The sequence below is a fragment of the Ctenopharyngodon idella genome, chromosome 7 (assembly GCF_019924925.1).
Source record: "Ctenopharyngodon idella isolate HZGC_01 chromosome 7, HZGC01, whole genome shotgun sequence".
In the NCBI taxonomy this organism is placed as follows: Eukaryota; Metazoa; Chordata; class Actinopteri; order Cypriniformes; family Xenocyprididae; genus Ctenopharyngodon; species Ctenopharyngodon idella.
This window is the reverse complement of record NC_067226.1, coordinates 44888915-44908098: the sequence shown is the minus strand read 5'-3', so window position 1 is coordinate 44908098 and position 19184 is coordinate 44888915. Positions and strand designations below refer to the sequence as shown.

Here is a 19184-nt window from a genome sequence, read left to right as displayed (position 1 = left end):
GTAAATGATCACAGAATTTTCATTTTTGGGTTAACTATTCTTTTAACCTGAAGGTAATTTTTGAAATGTTAAACAAACAAACAAACAATAAATAAATATTGTCAGTCCCACTGGTTTTCCCACCAAAAATGATGTCACTTCCTGGAGAATAATGTTGGAAGTGGCTTTTTGTTTAGATATAAAAGACTAACAGGATGGAAAGTTATTGATTACCAATTAAAACAATATTTTAACCAATATATTAAAACACATGGCATGCAAACGTAGGTATTTGAAAGATTTGCTGTTAAAGCAGAAAGCACGAGGCGGATGTGGATGCGGATGAGTTTGTGGCTTGAGAAGAATTGACTTCCTTTTTGTATGTGTGAAACGGTCCGAAGGTCTGACACACACTGATACAGCTATCATTCACACACACACACACACACACACACACAGACAGACACGGTGGTGCTGGTCATTCACCCACACACTTTTTATATTGCTATAATTAGAAGAAAGAAAGTTTATTTCAGTGTTATGTATGCTTGTACGTATTTATGTATGTTCTTAGAACCTGATAAAAGTGTTACAGGTCGCCGATAAATTCCCACGCTTGCTCAATCCTTTTGAAGTTCATGTTGTGACGCAAATGAACTTTAAGGAAAACTTAGGACAAGCTGCTACGCCCAAATTTCTCCGCCATCTAACGTTACCTAGACTAACGACGAGCCTATATTTAAAAAACAAAGGCAGACAATTATTTGATCGACAACACAAACCCAGCAGAGACCTGTTCTTTCGTACACGTTCTTTTTAGTGATTCTTTCGAACTGATTCGCATACTGGTTCATTGTGAAGAATCGTTCGAACCGATTCGCTAAAGTGAAACTTACCTAATGGTACTTACTATAGTGCTCTGACCCTCAGACATGAGCGAGCGTTTTATGTGAAAGAGTAGAGGATATGGGAGGAGTTGACGTCTCCTAAAAACTCTTCGAGCACGGTTGTCCTCCCAGACATGTTTTTACACCGACTTATAGCTACTGTCCGTGGGTATGAAACCAAGTGCGTCTCCACTATGTTTATTGTCGAGACTGTCACCCTATTTAACATGGACAGAAGACTCGTTTAGGTTTGTCCTTCGTCATTAGCAAAACCTTTAACATCCTGTGTGGGATTCATTTTGGAGTATTTGAAGACTTGTAGCGATTGTCTAGATGGAAGACGAGCCGCTACTTACTGGAAGCATTAACCGGGGCTCAGGAGATTATGGATCTCATGATAGTGATCAACATAAACATGAAGAATCATCAAGATCAGGACGGCTGTCCTATTCAGTGACTGACGATTCAGAGGAGCAGGGTATGTATTCACTCAGACCTGAGACAAGTGTCATAGACTCCTGACTGACTTAAAACTTTTCTATAGCATTGTTCAGGCTTATCTTCTGTCCGGGCTAGTGTCATATTCACTTTCCTCTTTCTGTTTTTGCTGTCAGACAAACACACCATTGTCTCTTTATTGGTTGAGTTGCCCTTTAGGTCACTTTGACTTCAAATATGTTGTTATTGCTTTCTTGCATGAATCAAATTACAGAGATTAAACACATAGGGCTACAGTTTCAGTAGTGCCCTGGAGCTGTTTTTATAAAAAGTGTTGCAATATACAACTCAAACTTTATGTTAGTCTAACCTGAATGCTGACTGGTTATGTTTTAGTCTGTGATTTTATATACATCCAGTACAAAGTAAATTAAACTTTCAGAGTCCACAATAGCGTTATCACTCAAGGATGGTTTGGATTTGCTGGCTCATATCCTGTTGAGAAGCTCAGGTTTGGCAAGAGACTTCTGGATATCCTGTGACACTGGTGCTTTCAGGACCTGAAATCTGAGCCACACACATCATTGTCTTACATTCAGATTATATATATATTTTTAAATTCAGAATACATACAAGTCATAGAATGATCCATTAAAGGAACACTCCACTTTTTTTTGAAAATATGCTCATTTTCCAACTCCTAGAGTTAAACCGTTGAGTTTTACCGTTTTCGAATCCATTCAGCCGATCTCCGGGTCTGGCGGTACCACTTTTAGCATAGCTTAGCATAGTTCATTGAATCTGATTAGACCGTTAGCATCTCGTTAAAAAATGACCAAAGAGTTTCCATATTTTTCCTATTTAAAACTTGACTCTTTTGTAGTTACATCGTGTACTAAGGCCGACGGAAAATGAAAAGTTGTGATTTTCTAGGCCGATATGGCTAGGAACTATACTGTCTTTCTGGCGTAATAATCAAGGAACTTTGCTGCCGTACCATGGCTGCAGCAGGCGCAATGATAGTGTCTCTCACAAATGTCTCCATGGTTGCAAGGCACACTCCCTGTGCAAGCAGGGTGTCACAGGCGCTGCGTAATATCATTGCGCCTGCTGCACCCATGGTACGGAAGCAAAGTTCCTTGATTATTACGCCGGAATGAGAGTATAGTTCCTAGCCATATCGGCCTAAAAAAATTCGCGACTTTTCATTTTCTGTCGGTCTTAGTACAGTTAAATAGGAAAAATATTGAAACTCTTTGGTCATTTTTTAACGAGATGTTAACGGTCTAATCAGATTCAATGAACTATGCTAAGCTATGCTAAAAGTGGTACTGCCAGACCCGGAGATCGGCTGAATGGATTCGAAAACGGTAAAACTCAACTGTTTAACTCTAGGGGAGTTGGAAAATGAGCATATTTTCAAAAAAAGTGGAGTGTTCCTTTAAATTTCGCACCTGTGGCCAGCTGCATAAAATGCTTAGTCTAGTCTCAAAAGTCAATTTTTTTCTTTAAGACTGGTCATATATATATATATATATATATATATAATTTAAATCCAAAAAATAAGGCCGATTACTCCTTGGCAAACTGCCAGCTGGTCAGACTAGTTCTTAAAGGTGCAGTAAGCGATTTCTGATAAACACTGTTAAAAATGGATCGCGCCACAACACACTTGTAGCCAATCAGCAGTAGCAGGGCATGTCCACTCATGATGGGGGAGGAGAGAGAGTAAGCAAGAAGGAGATTTGAAGGAAGGAAGACTGTAGAAAGGGAGATGGCTGAGAGACATTACAAAAGAGTAGTGTTGTCAAAAATATCTATATTTTGATATGTATCGATACTGAAATATCTGAAACAATCCAATACTTATTTCTGCAGTATCGATACACCGATACCAGCTGCTCTTTCTTGCTCTCATCTCTGAGAGTGAGTAGACATGCACCCACCTCCTCTCTTTAAGTCGTCTCATTTGCTCCGGTTAAATAGTTTTGGTGTGACCGGGTCTGCATTTCGGCACGGGATTGCGCATAATTCTACTCATTCCTGCAGATTTCGCACTCACATCCGAAGGGCACACGCATAATAAAGCCGCCTCTGACACAGAAGTGCCAAAATGAGCTCTTTTTCGTGGCTTATTAATGGTTAAACACACTCAAAAATAATGTCACAATGCCCATCTTGGTGAGTATTAAAGTAAACACAGTGGTAAACAGTTTAGGACAAATGTGTGACAGTATTTTGGATCCGTGCGAGCGTCAGGTCTTAAAGGGACAGCAGCCTAATAAACGTGCCGCTCTCTATGTTGTTCATGTTACTCAAACAACGAAAGACAAAGAGAAAATCACTTACTGCTCTTGACTGATTGACTTGTGTTACTTTAATTGAATAATCTGTATTTCATTTTTTACAATGAAGGTCATCCAGTGTGTATACTTTGATTATTTTTTTATTCAGTTTCTTACCTGAATGTTAGACCTACCTGAAAAAACAAAGCAGTCTATATAATTTGTATCTTTTTTTTTATTGTATTTATTTGTGATATTGTTAGTAATTTGTTTATTTGTTCTTATTTTATTACTGTTTACTTGTCTTTTTTTAAAATTCAGTTTACCATTTGAAATCAAGCTTCCTTGTGCTTTGTAAAGGTATTGCAACAAAATTACCCCTTTGTAAAAACAAATACATTGAGTTGTTACAAATATTTGTGAGATAATTGTAATGGTAATTGATCAACGTTTATATATGAAAAAAGCTTAAAAGCTTTATCATATAAAGAGACCTCTTCAGAAGAAATTTTTGATTGCCTAGAGACTTTCAATGGAGGGACAAAAAAAAAAAGAAAAGAAATAATATTAAAAATATATATATATGATAGTTTATGCAGTGTTTTTTCCTCATGGTATCTAAAATGGTATAGAATATCATACTTTCCAAGGTATCGTATCGAAGTTAGAAATTCCAGTATCATGACAACATTACAAAAGAGAAAACTTAAGAGGAATATCACTGGTAAAAGAAGGGTTATGATCAGACAAGAGCTTTAGGACCCGCGTTAGTATTAGAAAAGCTTACTAAGCTATTAGCTATAGTAACATGAGGTGTTTTTTTTTGAGCTCTGGAGCAGGTGTGATGCTGGTGACTAACCACAAATCTTGCTTGTATATACTTTTGTGTACTATATGTTCACTTTTTGTTTTTCCTTGATGTTCGTTTGTCATCTTCGCTGTGCTGAAGCAAAGCATTATTTTGCTTTGCTTCAGCTATGATAAAGAGACATCCACTCCTGGATTGTGTTCTTGTGCATTTGGGGGCAGAGCAATGAAGGGAGGGGTGCGTTTTTTTGGGTGGATTTCAAATATCAACAGCGTTTCTCGGAAATCACTTATTGCACCTTTAAGACAGTTGTAACATTGTGGCTGTGTTTTTGCAGCTGGTCACAGACTTTGCTCTGAGAGTGTTTAATTGAGTGTAATAAGGGAAAGATGCTTTTGGAGCAATATCTTTCACTGGAGTTTTGTTTACATTACAGAGTTTTAATATTTGTACTTTGTATCTCCAATGCAAAAAAAAAATAAAATTTAGAGACATTTTTGCAAAAAAACAAAACACAAACTTTTTGTTTATCCATGTGTTTTTCCTATGACACAGATGCAGATTCAGAACTCTATATCCAGCAGGCAGTTGTATTTATTGAAGATGCAATTCAGGTTAAAAAGATATTTTTGATTTTATTTTTTCCACATTTATGTATTTATATATTGATTGATTGTCTAATTTCCCTGTGTGCTGTTTCCCACAGTATCGATCCATCAATCACAGGGTTGATTCTGGGTCCTTACAGTTATACAGATGGTATTACTCCAGGATATGTCAGTGGTAAGCAAGCAGAAATTGATTTTGCCAACTATGTCCCATACATGTGGACAGCTGGTCTGACTGGTACTTCTAGAAGCTGACAAAATTAACTTCAGATTATATACAGTTTAAAAGTCTTTTTTTCCTCTGGAAAATCAAACAAAAATAATTTATGACTCATCTCGCATCCATGGGCATTTTGTCAAATTTAATGCTATTTAGAAGAGAATGTTCCTCTCCCTAATTTCATGTGTCACTGGCTAACAACAGATATACCAGCAGATCTTAGTTCACCTTCTGTGACATAAACTTAAAACTAGTAGTGTTGGGGAAAGTTACTTTTAAAAGTAATGTGTTACGATATTGTGCTACTCCCTAAAAACTAACAAATTGCATTACTTAGTTACTTTTTATTGAAAGTAATGTATTATGTTACTTTTGCGTTACTTTTTCTAACCTGGGGTTTTGGCAAACGTAAAGTCCCTTTCACACCAAAAGTGAAACGAATAATCCTCCGGCTGAAGGAAATGCAAATTCACACCTGTACAGTTGAGGTCAAAAAATGGGAAAACAAAGTAACTTGGGTTACTTATTTGAAAAAGTTACTCAGATATTTTGTTGTAAATTTAAAGGTAATGTGTTACTTTACTGCTTACTTAAAAGTAATCTGATTACTTGACTCGAGTTACTTTTAATGCGGTTCCCCCAACACTGAAGGTTATTGGCTACTTAAAAAAGAGACGGTCCTTCAATATTCACCTGTTCAAAAGTAAATAAATAATTTTGAAAGTCTCTTATACTTGAAAATATTTTAACTCTTTCAAAATAACTCTTTTCTATTTTAATATATTTTAAAGTTTTATTTATTCCTGTGATCAAAGCTGAATTTTCAGCATCATTACTCCAGTCTTCAGTGTCACATGATCCTTCAGAAATCATTCTAATATGTTGATTTGCTGCTCAAGAAACATTTCTGATTATTGTCAATGTTGAAAACAGTTGTGTGCTGCTTCATATTTTTGAGTTTTTTGTACCGTGATAAAATGTTTTTGTATAATTGTAAAAGTCTTTAATTCACTTTTGATGAATTTAATGCATCCTTGCTGAATAAAAGAATTAATTTCTTTGAAAAAAAAAAAAAAAAAAAATTGTACTAACCTGAAACTTTTCCCTCGAGATCCACTTTCCTGCAGAGTTTTGCTCCAAACCTAATCAAACATTGTATAATTTAATGAGTGCAATCGATATCGTCCACTATGGTTTCGGACACCACTACAAATGGCTGTCCCCTCAAATATCCACGGTATAAGGGTATAGGGGGTGATTTCGGACGCAGCCCTAGAAAGTTACAGGCAGGTGAGTTCGATCAGGGTTGGAGCTAAACTCAGCAGGTAAGTGGATCTCGAGGGCCAGAGTTGAGAAACCCCTGCTCTAGCTGCTTACTGTATGGGGTTGTTTGAACATATTTCTATCTGTCTCTATCAGTTACACACAGATTTGTTACTGAATCTCCTTTCCCACACTCTCTCTCTCTCTCTCGAAGGGGTCTGGGTTTCACCATTGCTGTTGTACTGGCACTGGCCTTCATTGAGAGACCCTCCTCTCTAACCTACACTTCAGACATTCGTTTCAAACCCAAGCCCTGGGAGCCTCCTTGTGGACTGACGGAGGGGATCGAGATGGTCTGCCTTTGTATCTTCATCCTTGACATCACTGTGAAGGTAGAAATCCGGAAATAATATTTAATTGACCATTGGGAAAATTTGTGAAAATTTTGTCTTTATTTGTCTTTCAAATCCATATGACTGACTTTATTGTGTGAAACACAAGAGGAAACAAACAAGAACTGTCCATTTTGATTACTTTAAATTGACCTTCTTAAATTAAACTGCTACTATTAATTTTGTATTGTTGTGGCATATGTCGCTTAATATTGTATTAAGGAACGTATTGGATGTATTGTTTGTTTTGCAGAGCTATCTGATAGGATGGGAGGAGTTCCGTATGAACAAATGGCTGATTGGTTATATAATAGTGATTGCAGCATCAGTTATTGATTGGATGTTGAGTGTTAGCATGATGTGTAATGAGGTGAGTACAATGCCTAACAGCAGTTTTCAAACCATTCCTGGAGCCTCCCTAGAACAGCGTATTTTGGACGTCTCCCATATTGGACACACCTAGCTCAGGTCAAGGAGTACATGAGTTAATTCAGCTGTTAAATAAAGGAGACATCACAAATGTACAGTGTTGTACAGGAGGCTCCAGGAACAGTTTGAAAACTCCTGCACCGTAAGATTCCTTCCTAGTATGTTAGTATATTATAGTGATTCCAAACTCTTAACACATGGAGGACTATTAGTGTCACTTAATAATAAAATGAAGGAATAAATTAATTTCTGTATTCAAAAGGAAAATTGTAAATTACAATTTTAATTAAATGTGTTTTAAATTGAATAATAATAGCCATATTTAAAATTATTCCTATTTAAAAATAGTTAAATAATAAAGCAATTCATTCATAAATCACTCTTCAAATTAACAGATAAATAGACCTGTTTAAATTAAATAATTTAATCAAATGTGATCTGCCCAACTCTATTATCAAATAAATAAAGAAAATGTGTAAAATCTTCAAAAAGTATAAATATATATATTTTTTCTTTCAGTTAAAGTTGAAGGAGAGGAGCTCGCGCTCATAATAGTGGAAGATTTCTTACAAAAAATACTTTATTTAGAGGCCACATAGCAAAGACAAAATGTGTCGATTCACATCATCATCATCATCTTCATCATCATCAGTGTCGTAACAGACAATAGCACACCTGATTAACGTATTACGTCCAATTAAGTAAACTCAAAAAGTTGATTTAATTTTTTTTCCTTTCATTTTAATACATTTTTAAGCATAAATAAAATAAACAGTTTAAAATATGCTTATTTGTCTATTTGATATGATTAATCACATTTTTATTTTTGAAATAATACATTGATAATTGATTTCTTCATTTTATTTAAGTAGCACTTTACAGTCCTCCATACACTTAAAGGCATAGTTAACTCATATATGAAAACATAATTTAATCTATTCCTTTAAAGCAGGGGTGTACAGTCCTGCTCTTGGAGGATCACTGTCCTGCAGAGTTCAGCTTTAACCCCAATTAAACACACCTGAACCAGCTAATTAAGGTCTAATTAGGCATGCTAGAGTTTGGACACCTCTGCTTTAAAGTCTTCAATAAGTAAATATTCAATGGTCTGGTTTGACAGACAGGGCTTAGATTAAGCCAGGATTTGTCCAGGATTAGTTCAGTTAGGACATTTAAGTTGCTTTTGTAAAAAAACATTACTGGTGTGCATCCTGAGACAAAACAATGATAGTTTGCTTTCAGTTAAGACAGCTCAAACATGCATTTTAGTCTGGGACTAGGCTTAAGCCTCGTCTGTGAAACCGGGGGTTAATATCTTGGGAAGCAGGATTGACTCAATCAGCAGCCGTCCGATTGTAATATTACCCTGTCATTCTGTCCCACAGAATTTAAGAGTCAGGAGACTGATTCGCCCGTTTTTCCTCTTGCAAAACTCCTCCCTCATGAAGAAAACTCTAAAATGTATCAAAAGGACTCTTCCAGAGATAGCAAGGTAATGATGGGTTTTTTTTTTCTTTGTGGGTTTTTCCCATAACGGCCTTTATATAATTTCTCACTATTTTCACTTCTCAATTTGGGTGCCGTCTCATTTTAATATTGCAATTTTAAAATAATGACAATAAACATTGACTCTCTCTATTCTCTATTTCTCTTTCAGTGTTATCCTGCTCCTGGCATTACACCTCTGCATATTCACCATGATTGGAATGCTGATATTTTCCAAATCAGATGTAATAAGTCCTCACACACTTATGATTTCTTTTTTAAATGGGTCCACTTTTTTTTTTTTTTTGAACAAGCCCCTAACTCCGAATATAATCTTTGCCAAATAACTCAACAATAATAAATAATAATAATAAGCACACGTAATTTACATATGAACGCAAGACCACGCCGAACGCTGTGAGTGCATGTTAGAAATCAGGAATGCTGAGAGAACATTGTTAACCCTAACCCTAACCCTAATCCATTCTTCAAACCAAACTTGGTTTGAAGTTGAAATCCTGTCTGGCTAGTGCGCTTACCATCATGTTTGCACATCAGGTCAGTAGGCGGAGAGTAGGCGGTCTTTTATGGCTGTTCGAACGCATTCGATCACATGAGAGTTTACACTACGAAAGCAATCCGGTCAAATGTGTTTTCAACTACCTCTGGAAGTGGTCGAAAGTGGACAATTTAGACCCCGTTTGCACCTGTATTTGGTATCGCCCACTTGTGATTGGATTGACAAAAATGCTTCTTAATACCAGGTGTAAACAGGGCCTAGAGTTTATGCTTTGGATATAAATGATACCTCAGGTCAGCTTGTTGGAGAGAGATGTGCTATTACATTTCTTAGCGATTAGACCAGGAGTGTCAAACTCAGTTCCTGGAGGGTCACTGTCCTGCAGAGTTATCAATCAATGTCTTCAGGATTACTAGAAACTTCCAGGCAGGTGTTTTGGATCCAGTTGGAGCTACACTCTGCAGGACAGTGACCCTCCAGTAGCGGAAACTGACACATGTGGATTTCACTGGGTGGAAAATAGAATGGGCAAATAATTTCTATAGACTTACATTGAAGGTCATATCTAGATACCAATATAAAAGCTTGGATGTGGGCTCTTTTGACATGAGTCAGTAAGTGGCCACAAAGCAACTATGCAGATCTCCCAAGTAAAGCACCATTGAAACCACATAGCTACATGCTGAATCCCTCAGAATACCTCAGCAACCACACAGCACCCGTCTACAACACTCTAACTTCCTGGCAGCAGGGCTTGACATTAACACCCGCCAACCTGCCAAATGCGAGTGGATTTCAGCAGTGGCGTGTTACGCAGTCACTCCTACTAGTCACTTTGGCGGGTTGAATTTTATATAATATATAGGCTATACATTTTTTTTCAGTTGTAGTAGGCATCTGAAATAATAAACTGCGTTTATATGTAGTGTTGTCAAAAAAATAGATTTTTCAATACATATCGAAACTGAAAAATAAGGTTTCCAATAGGCTACTAATTTTCCGCAGAATAGACACACGATACCAGCTGCTCTTTCTCTCTCTCATCTCTCCGACAGCGAATTGACACACAAACCCGCCTCCCCTCACTCACTCGTTTCATTTGCTCCGGATGAATATTGTTGGTGTTACAGAGCTTGAATTTCAGCGTGGGATTGCACATAATTTTACTCATTCCTGCAGGTTTTGTGCTCACACCCAAAGTGCGCCTAAAGCCGCTTCTCAGTACTACATTGAGTTATTTTTCGCTGCTTATATATTGTGCTTAAAGGGTTAGTTCACCCAAAAATGAAAATTCTGTCATTAATTACTCACGCTCATGCCGTTCCAGACCCGTAAGACCTTCGTTAATCTTCGGAATGCAAATTAAGATATTTTTGTTTAAATCTGATGGCTCCGTGAGGCCTACATAGGGAGCAATGACATTTCCTCTCTCAAGATCCATAAACGTACTAAAAACATATTTAAATCAGTTCATGTGAGTACAGTGGTTCAATATTAATATTATAAAGCAACAAGAATATTTTTGGTGTGCCAAAAAAACAAAATAACGACTTATTTAGTGATGGCCAATTTCAAAACACTGCTTCAGGAAGATTCGGAGTGTAATGAATCAGCGTTTCGAATCATGATTCGGATCGCGTGTCAAACCGCCAAACTGCTGAAATCACGTGACTTTGGCGCTCCGAACTGCGGATTCGACACGCTGATTCATTACACTCCGAATCTTCCTGAAGCAGTGTTTTGAAATCGGCCATCACTAAATAAGTCGTGATTTTGTTTTTTTGGTGCACCAAAAATATTCTTGTCACTTTATAATATTAATATTGAACCACTGTACTCACATGAACTGATTTAAATATGTTTTTAGTACCTTTATGGATCTTGAGAGAGGAAATGTCATTGCTCCCTATGTAGGCCTCACGGAGCCATCGGATTTAAACAAAAATATCTCAATTCGTGTTCCGAAGATCAACAAAGGTCTTACAGGTGTAAAATGGCACGAGGGTGAGTAATTAATGACAGAATTTTCATTTTTGGGTGAACTAACCCTTTAAACAGTCAAATACACACAAAACAATGACAAAATGCCGGTCTTGGCGAGTAGTCACGTATGTAAACAGTTAGTTATGTTTTAAGTGAACGTAAACACGCATGTTTAACAGTATAATGGATCTGTGCGTCAGGTCTTAAAGTGACAGCAGCCTAATATACCTGCTGCCAAACTATGAGATGATATTAAAAATATCTATATGGCAGTTTTTCCCCATGGTGTCGATGTCAAAGTTGTGGCCAGTGAAGATGTTGAGTGGCTAGTAACTTTGGAAAACTATGGAAGCTTGTTTCCGCTATTGAATTAAAAAAAAAAAAGGTATAATTGTGACTTTTTATCTCACAATTCTGACTTTTTTTTCTCAGAATTGTGTGATATAACACGCAATTGTGAGTTTATATCTTGCAATTCTGAGAAAAGAAGTCAGAATTGCGAAATGTGAGCAAAAAAGTTAATGTCAAGCCCTGCTGGCCTGCTTTTTTGCATGAGCAAGAACCACTTTTATATCCTTCAGAAAATATGAAAAAATGTTAAATCTGGAATTATTTAATCTGGCTATTAGAGGGGCAAATAACATCCAACAACCTTTATATTTTGAATGATTTAGCAGACACTTTTATTTAAATTAGCTTACAAATAATAAACATCACAATTGCTACAGTTTGACTTTGAGCTGATGTGTTTCTGTAGGACCCTGAGAAGAATGGAGAATGGGAAACATACTTCAAAAACCTGCCAAAAGCCCTGTCTTCTCTGCTAGTGCTGCTCACCACCGCCAATAACCCTGACGGTACATCTTTATTTGACTGTAAATGTTGTTGAAGTCTCTCAGGAGGTGCGACTCACTTAATGACTCAGTAAAGTTTTAGATGTTCAATGACAAAGATGACATTTTGGCACCACTGTGTCAATTTCTCAGTCATTTCTGGCTCATTGCAGTAGAGGCTATGAGTCATTGGCTTTAACCACATGACATGATGTCTTGTGACTTGTCACAACGTTCTGTTAAACTTTCACAGGTATCTGTGTGATTTAAATGTGAAACTGCACCAATGTCCTACAACCTTTCGTGTAACCTGTGTTCAATCCAACATCTCTTTCTCTCCCAACAGTCATGATTCCAGCATACTCTCTGAACCGTGGCTATTCTATCTTTTTTATACTCTTTAGTGTGTTTGGTAAGTTTTATGGCACTCAGATGAGTTGCACTGTAAATATAGAGTGCAGTAAATAATACTTGAATTTATAACTCTCCACCTGCATTAAACATTGACATTTTTTTACTGTTTCTGTCAGGAACGTATTTGTTGATGAATCTAATGACGGCTATTATTTATAACCAGTTCAGGGGATATTTACTGGTGAGTGATGTACTCTTACATTGTGTTTTAGGAAATTGCGGCTTGTTTGGTAAAGGAATAGTTCAATTCTGTCGTTATTTTCCAACTCAAATGACTGTTTTTCTTCCATGGAGCACGGAATATATTTTGAATGTAATTTCCAAGCTCATTTTTTTCCCATACAACAAAAGTAGCTATGTTTCCATCCACCTAGGGGCGTTTCCTCTGAGGAGGCAAGGGAAGCAGTGCCTCTGCAAAAAAACTGGATGAGAAAATAATTGATATTACAAAAAATAAAACAACGCAAATATTACAAAATGTGACACATAAGTCACTTGTTTTTATAAAGTAACAGTGGCCAACAGCGACACCTGCAGGTGAAGTTACAACAGGAGGCTTGCCTCCTCTGTCCCCATTGACTTAAAACAGACACCCTAATGCATGCGGTTGGTTTAATAGGGGGTAATTGAGAAAGAATGAGGGAAAGTCACGTGAGATGAGGCAATGCCTCCATCACGCTTTGATTGGATATGATCGGTTATGATTGGATATGATTGGTTCACGGGATAAATTCGCCTCTTGTTTTCGTGCACATTCTCAACGGCCTGAATGAAGAGAATGATGCCGTTAATGGGAAGACTAATTAAAAAGTAAGTAAACAACTCAGCCATTTTACCACTTTATGTCAGATCAAAATTAAACTTGAAATGGCCTGAAAACATGATGACTGTGGGGGGAGAAATCAGCTTGGGGAAATTAAAGGTACATCTTCATGTCTGTGACCAGTGCAGACAAGCTTGATGACTGATGAGAATAAGTTGACTATTAAAAAGAAAAGCTAAACATTAGTTCACAAATAATAGGCTATATATTGTTTAAATTGTTACTGCTTTTAGTTATTATTTTGGAATAAATTTAAAATTGCTTAAAAACACTAACTTTAAGAAGTTTATACTTGGTTTTAATAAATAGAACATTACATACAGTGGCAAGAAAAAGTATGTGAACCACTTGCAGAATCTGTGAAAATGTTAATAATTTTAACAAAATAAAGGAGATAATACAAAATGCATGTTATTTTTTATTTAGTACTGTCCTGAGTAAGATATTTTACATAAAAGATGTTTACATATAATCCACAAGACAAAAAAAAAAAAATAGCTGAATTTATTAAAATAACCCCATTCAAAAGTATGTGAACCATTGATTCTTAATACTGTGTGTGGTTACCTGGATGATCTACAACTGTTTTTTTGTTGTGTGATGGTTGTTCATGAGTCCCTTGTTTGTCCTGAGCAGTTAAACTGAGCTCTGTTCTTCAGAAAAATCCTCCAGGTCCTGCAGATTCTTCAGTTTTCCAGCATTTTTTGCATATTTGAACCCTTTACAGCAGTGACTGAATGATTTTGAGATCTATTTTTTCACACCGAGGACAACTGAGGGACTCAAACACAACTATTAAAAAAGGTTCAAACATTCACTGATGCTCCAGAAAAAAACGTGATGCATTAATAGATGGGGGGTGAAAACTTTTTGAATTTAAAGATCAAGGTAAATTGTATTTAATTTGTCTTCAGGGAAACATGCAAGTATTTTCTGTTGCTTCCGAAGGGCAGTACTAAATGAAAAAAATTATATTCAAGCGAAATAAGAAAAATTTGGACCTCTTTATCCTGTTCAAAAGTTTTCACTCCCCGACTTTTAATGCATCGTGTTTCCTTCTGGAGCATCAGTGAATGTTTGAACCTTTTTTAATAGTTGTGTTTGAGTCCCTCAGTTGTCCTCAGTGTGAAAAGACGGATCTCAAAATCATTCAGTCACTGCTGTAAAGGGTTCAAATATGCAAAAGATGGTGGAAAACTGAAGAATTTTTGGGACCTGGAGATTTTTTCTGAAGAACAGAGCTCAGTTTAACTGCTCAGAACAAACAAGGGACTCATGAACAACCATCACAAAACAAAAAAACAGTCGTAGATCATCCAGGTAACCACACACAGTATTAAGAATCAATGGTTCACAAACTTTTGAACGGGGTCATTTTAATAAATTCAGCTATTTTTTTGTCTTATGGATTATATGTAAACATCTTTTATGTAAAATATCTTACTCAGGACAGTACTAAATAAAAAATAACATGCATTTTGTATGATCTCTCTTATTTTGTTAAAATTTTGCACATTTTCACAGATTCTGCAAGTGGTTCACATACTTTTTTTTGCCACTGTAGTTATTGCAAAAAATACAAATTAAAATTGTATTTGGTCTCTCTTATTTAATGTTTATTTAACCAGGAAATTAAAGGTGCAGTGTGTAAATTTTAGCGGCATCTAGCAACCGATGGCTCACTCCACCGCTCACAGGACTGTGGCTGACACAGGACAAAGATGTCATCGTCTGAGACAGCAGAGAATAGCCAGTCAAGCAAACGCACTTTGTAGAGCAGTTTGTCCATTTAGGGCTACTGTAGAAACATTGGCGAATTCGATGTAAGGGGACCCGCACTGTATGTAGATAGAAATGGCTCATTCTAAGGTAATAAAAATATAACGGTTCATTATGTAAGGTCTTTATACACCACTGAAAACACAGTTATGTATATTATATTGCATTTCTGTAAATAGATCCTACTAAATATCACAGACCGGACCTTTAAGAATAACGGACATAAATTAACATTTAATATACAGTATATAAAAAAATGTGAGGACTTTGCCTCCTCATTTTAAAACACCACCGCACAGCACTGATTTTGGGATATAACACACACAAAAAAAACGCTGGATGGAAATGCCAAGATTGAAAAAAAGAGTGCCGTAAACCTCCTTTTCTACGAAAGTCATATGCACAAAATGAGAGTCAGAAAATGGTGACAGAATGTTCATTTTTGGTAAACTGTTACTTTAATTATTGTGTTTAGATGTCAGTTCAGACATCTATAATCAGGAGGCGTCTGGGGATTCGGGCTGCGTTCGAGGTGCTTTGCTGTCCGGGCCGAGGTCACACCAGCACTCAGTCTGAAGGCCATGTGTAAGATCAAGTCCTCTCAAGCACCTTCCTTACAGCTTTTTCTGCAAACATTCTCTCTTATTCCTGTCTCTGATGTGGTGTTTCATGCCTGATCACATGACTTTTCCTGTTGCTGATCAGGGAGCGAGTGGCGGTGAACATGTTTCTGCAGGTCATGAGTAGAGTTCACATGAAGTCTTACTGCAGACAAGCTATCATTAAGGTGAATACGGATTGCAGAATAGTTTATTAAAGTAAACAGCATTGGGGATGGATGTTTGTTTGACCTGTCTTTTGTTTCTCTCAGGCTGCTCAGCAGTTCCCAGATGGCTTCATCAATGGCGAGGCCTTCCAGAGGATCTTTAATGAGCTGGACAAGGATTATATGAAAGAGGTTTGCTGCTTGTGACCATCTATATATGTGGATCAGTTTACATTACAGTGTGTATTCAGACTCTTGCAGGAAGTCGATCTTTTTGAACAGTATGCACAAGTCGGTTAAATTAGTTTTAGAATCATTAGAATATGATGCATAGCAGGTTCGGGCAGAATTCACAAGTTAAGGATTGGTTCCATTGGAATTTGAATCAGAATGACAGGAAGAGGAATTAGCTGTATGGAACTTGACACAGTCACGAAATGAGGAACTTTATTAGTCCAAAACAACAAGAAACTGGGCAAGAATAGATGACTGTTTAAAGTTTGCTTCTAATAAGCCTGTTTCATTTTGTTTTGTTGGGTCTGTTTTGAAAATAATGTGTTATTAGGTCCATACAATGAGTTTAATTCATATAATAAATATAATCATGTAAAATAAATGCATAAAATAATAAATAAATATAACATTTATTATTAAATTACATTGAATTATTAAATTATTATTATTATTATTATTTTAAATAAGTCTAATAATATAATTAAATATAATAAAAAATTGCATAACTTTTTTTTTTTTTGCCCTATAACCTTTAAAATGTATTTATTTATTTTATTTTTTCAGGAAATGCCCCACATGTTTTGTGTATGGTCATATTTCAAATTCAAAGTCTTGGAGTGTATTATTAAACTGCTCTTACAGCCAGTGTTGCCAAGTCCGTGGTTTTCCCACAGAACTGGGCTACTTTAACACTGTTGCCACGGGTTATTTTTCATGTCAGAGGATTGAAGCAACCCCCAAATAACATGATATTTAGCCCCTGGAACCAGGGGAACCCTGCAAAAAAGCGGATTTTATCCCCCGGAATGTGGGGTAAAACCTGAAATGCGATTGGGCTAGTTTTGAGTAGCAATTTGGCAGGTTTTGTTGTGAAAACCTGGCAACCCTGCTTACAGGGTTTATTTGAATTTCATTTCAATTTAATTTTACTTCCTTAGATTTAAATATAAATTTCAGTTCTGCATCCTGTTTGCTACTGAGTTGAATTGGAAATTTAAAAGTCATTCTCGTTTTAATTTTTTGGTTTCAGCAGACCTATTAAGCGTTCTGTTTTTGTCTTTTCCCTGCAGCATCCACCAAAGCCACAGTACAGTTCTTCTGTCCTACAGCATATCCAGTATATCTACAGCCACTTTTATATTACAGTGCTGGGAAACGTTGTCGCTCTGGCCAATGTCATCTGTATCTGTGTAAGAAACCTTATTTCCTTCTTACTTGCTTTAATTATCACATTACCCAACATACATAAAGAACATTACATACATTTCCAGAATTCAGTAGATTAAAATAAGGTTTTCCAAATTGTTTTTTCACCACCCAGTGGTTCATGATGGAGCTGCAAGGGGCTCTTACAATAGAAATAGCAAATTAAATTGAATTAAAATGACAAATTGTATACGTTTTAATATTAAGTAAAACAACCAAAATGTAACACTTTACACAAACAAGTCATTAAATGTATTTGTATTATTTAATACAAACAGGAAAAACATTGACCACAGAAAAATCTAGAAATATAAAAGTGATCATATGCACCATAAATTCTTTCTACAATTAATTTTATTATTCATTTCATTTATTGAAAATTATTTGAAATCTCAGGGGTAAAAACTTTAGCTCACAAAAATAGAATGTATTAAAGTCTATTAGAATGCATGATATTTTTTGTTCTATTGTGAAATTATGCCATCTTGTGGACAGTATATGCATAAATAACCTCATAATAGTTACTGAAAGAAATTATTGCTTGGACTACACTAGTGGCCAAAAGTGATGTCAGGAGGGGATATGTGTTTTTTATGACCCTACATGTTCGATTAAACGATCAAAATATGAGGAAAATATTCTATGTTTTTAAAATATTTTAAATGTGAAGGAAAAACGAAACACTAAACTTGGTAAAGGTATTTTTATCTGACAAAATTATTTGGCAAAAAATACAGCTACAGGTTTTATTTTACTATGCAAACAAATGCAAAGAAAAACAAAAAGCTCACAGGAAAAAGCATATAATCAGGAATTAATATTGCGTTGGTTCTCTCTTTTATTTTTGCAAGTGTTCATAATTTCTTTGTATGACAGCCTGGCCAAAAATTATGTCGCACAATTTGTCATGTTTCATTGCGTTATTATCACAAAATAAAACATTTGACTCCAATTACGTAATATGATTGCAAGTCTTTAACCAATTTTTAATATTATTTGAATAAAGGGTGAAGATGTCAATTTTCCAAGGCCGGAAATCACTTTTGTTATGTACTTAGTCCATCCTGCATACTGGACACAAACAGTCCAAAACTTGAAGTTCATCTCTGATATGTGTTGTTTTTCTGCAGACCGCCTTGCTTCTGAATTCAGAGAAATCCGCCTCGGAGAGAAATTACTTCTATATGGAGGTGACCGTCTTGTGCATTAAAAACAATTTATGCTTTTGCAATGATGAATTTTCATATATAAAGTTTGTTGGTTGGTTTGGTTTGAAATCCTTTTGGCTGGATTAAAAAAATGCCTTTAAAACAAAATGGTGTTTTTTCAGCAATAGTTGATGTATTGTGTTTTCTGAATTTTGAGCGTGGTTCAGTGAATATTAATGCAAATATCTTTTCTGTCTTCTAGATCATCAACTGTATTTTCATCCTGTACTATTTAATAGAAATGATACTGAAAATAGTGGCTTTTGGTTGGAGAGGCTACCTGTCTTACAGGAATAACATTTTTGATGGATTTCTCACTGTTCTTCTGCTGGTAATGTCATTTTTTTTTTTTGTAGTTTAATTCTATTAAAAAAATTAGTTGCGTACATGCAATAACTGGAGACACATTGTGTTGTTCTTTTATCCTCAACAGACAATTCAGATTGCCATATTCATCACATACAGGAATCCCTATGAGGACGTGTGAGTGTGTGGAATCTGCAATCATAAGCTCACTTTCTGCTCTTCAAATGCCTAGATCTGATGTTTTCCTCTCACCTTGACAGGGATCCGGTTCCACACCGTGTGATGGCTTTGTGGGAGATGGTGCGATTGGTCAACATG

General features: G+C 36.1%; 1 protein-coding gene across 2 annotated transcripts in view; it reads left to right on the top strand.

Moving 5' to 3' along the window:
* Positions 1–421: 421 nt before the first annotated feature.
* Positions 422–19184, top strand: part of tpcn2 (two pore segment channel 2) — a 26622-nt gene continuing 7859 nt past the window's right edge. For both annotated transcript variants that reach the window (XM_051900151.1, XM_051900150.1), the window contains exons 1-18: positions 422–1344; positions 4953–5011; positions 5104–5180; positions 6703–6880; positions 7134–7250; positions 8695–8801; positions 8967–9039; positions 12055–12154; positions 12477–12542; positions 12661–12725; positions 15622–15731; positions 15852–15933; positions 16018–16104; positions 17217–17336; positions 18483–18542; positions 18763–18891; positions 18994–19043; positions 19127–19184. The exon at positions 19127–19184 is cut by the window's right edge and continues 42 nt beyond it. In XM_051900151.1, coding sequence (XP_051756111.1) covers positions 1200–1344; positions 4953–5011; positions 5104–5180; positions 6703–6880; positions 7134–7250; positions 8695–8801; positions 8967–9039; positions 12055–12154; positions 12477–12542; positions 12661–12725; positions 15622–15731; positions 15852–15933; positions 16018–16104; positions 17217–17336; positions 18483–18542; positions 18763–18891; positions 18994–19043; positions 19127–19184 — 1683 coding nt within the window. In that variant the 5' untranslated portion in view covers positions 422–1199. The remainder of the gene's footprint in view (positions 1345–4952; positions 5012–5103; positions 5181–6702; positions 6881–7133; positions 7251–8694; positions 8802–8966; positions 9040–12054; positions 12155–12476; positions 12543–12660; positions 12726–15621; positions 15732–15851; positions 15934–16017; positions 16105–17216; positions 17337–18482; positions 18543–18762; positions 18892–18993; positions 19044–19126) is intronic.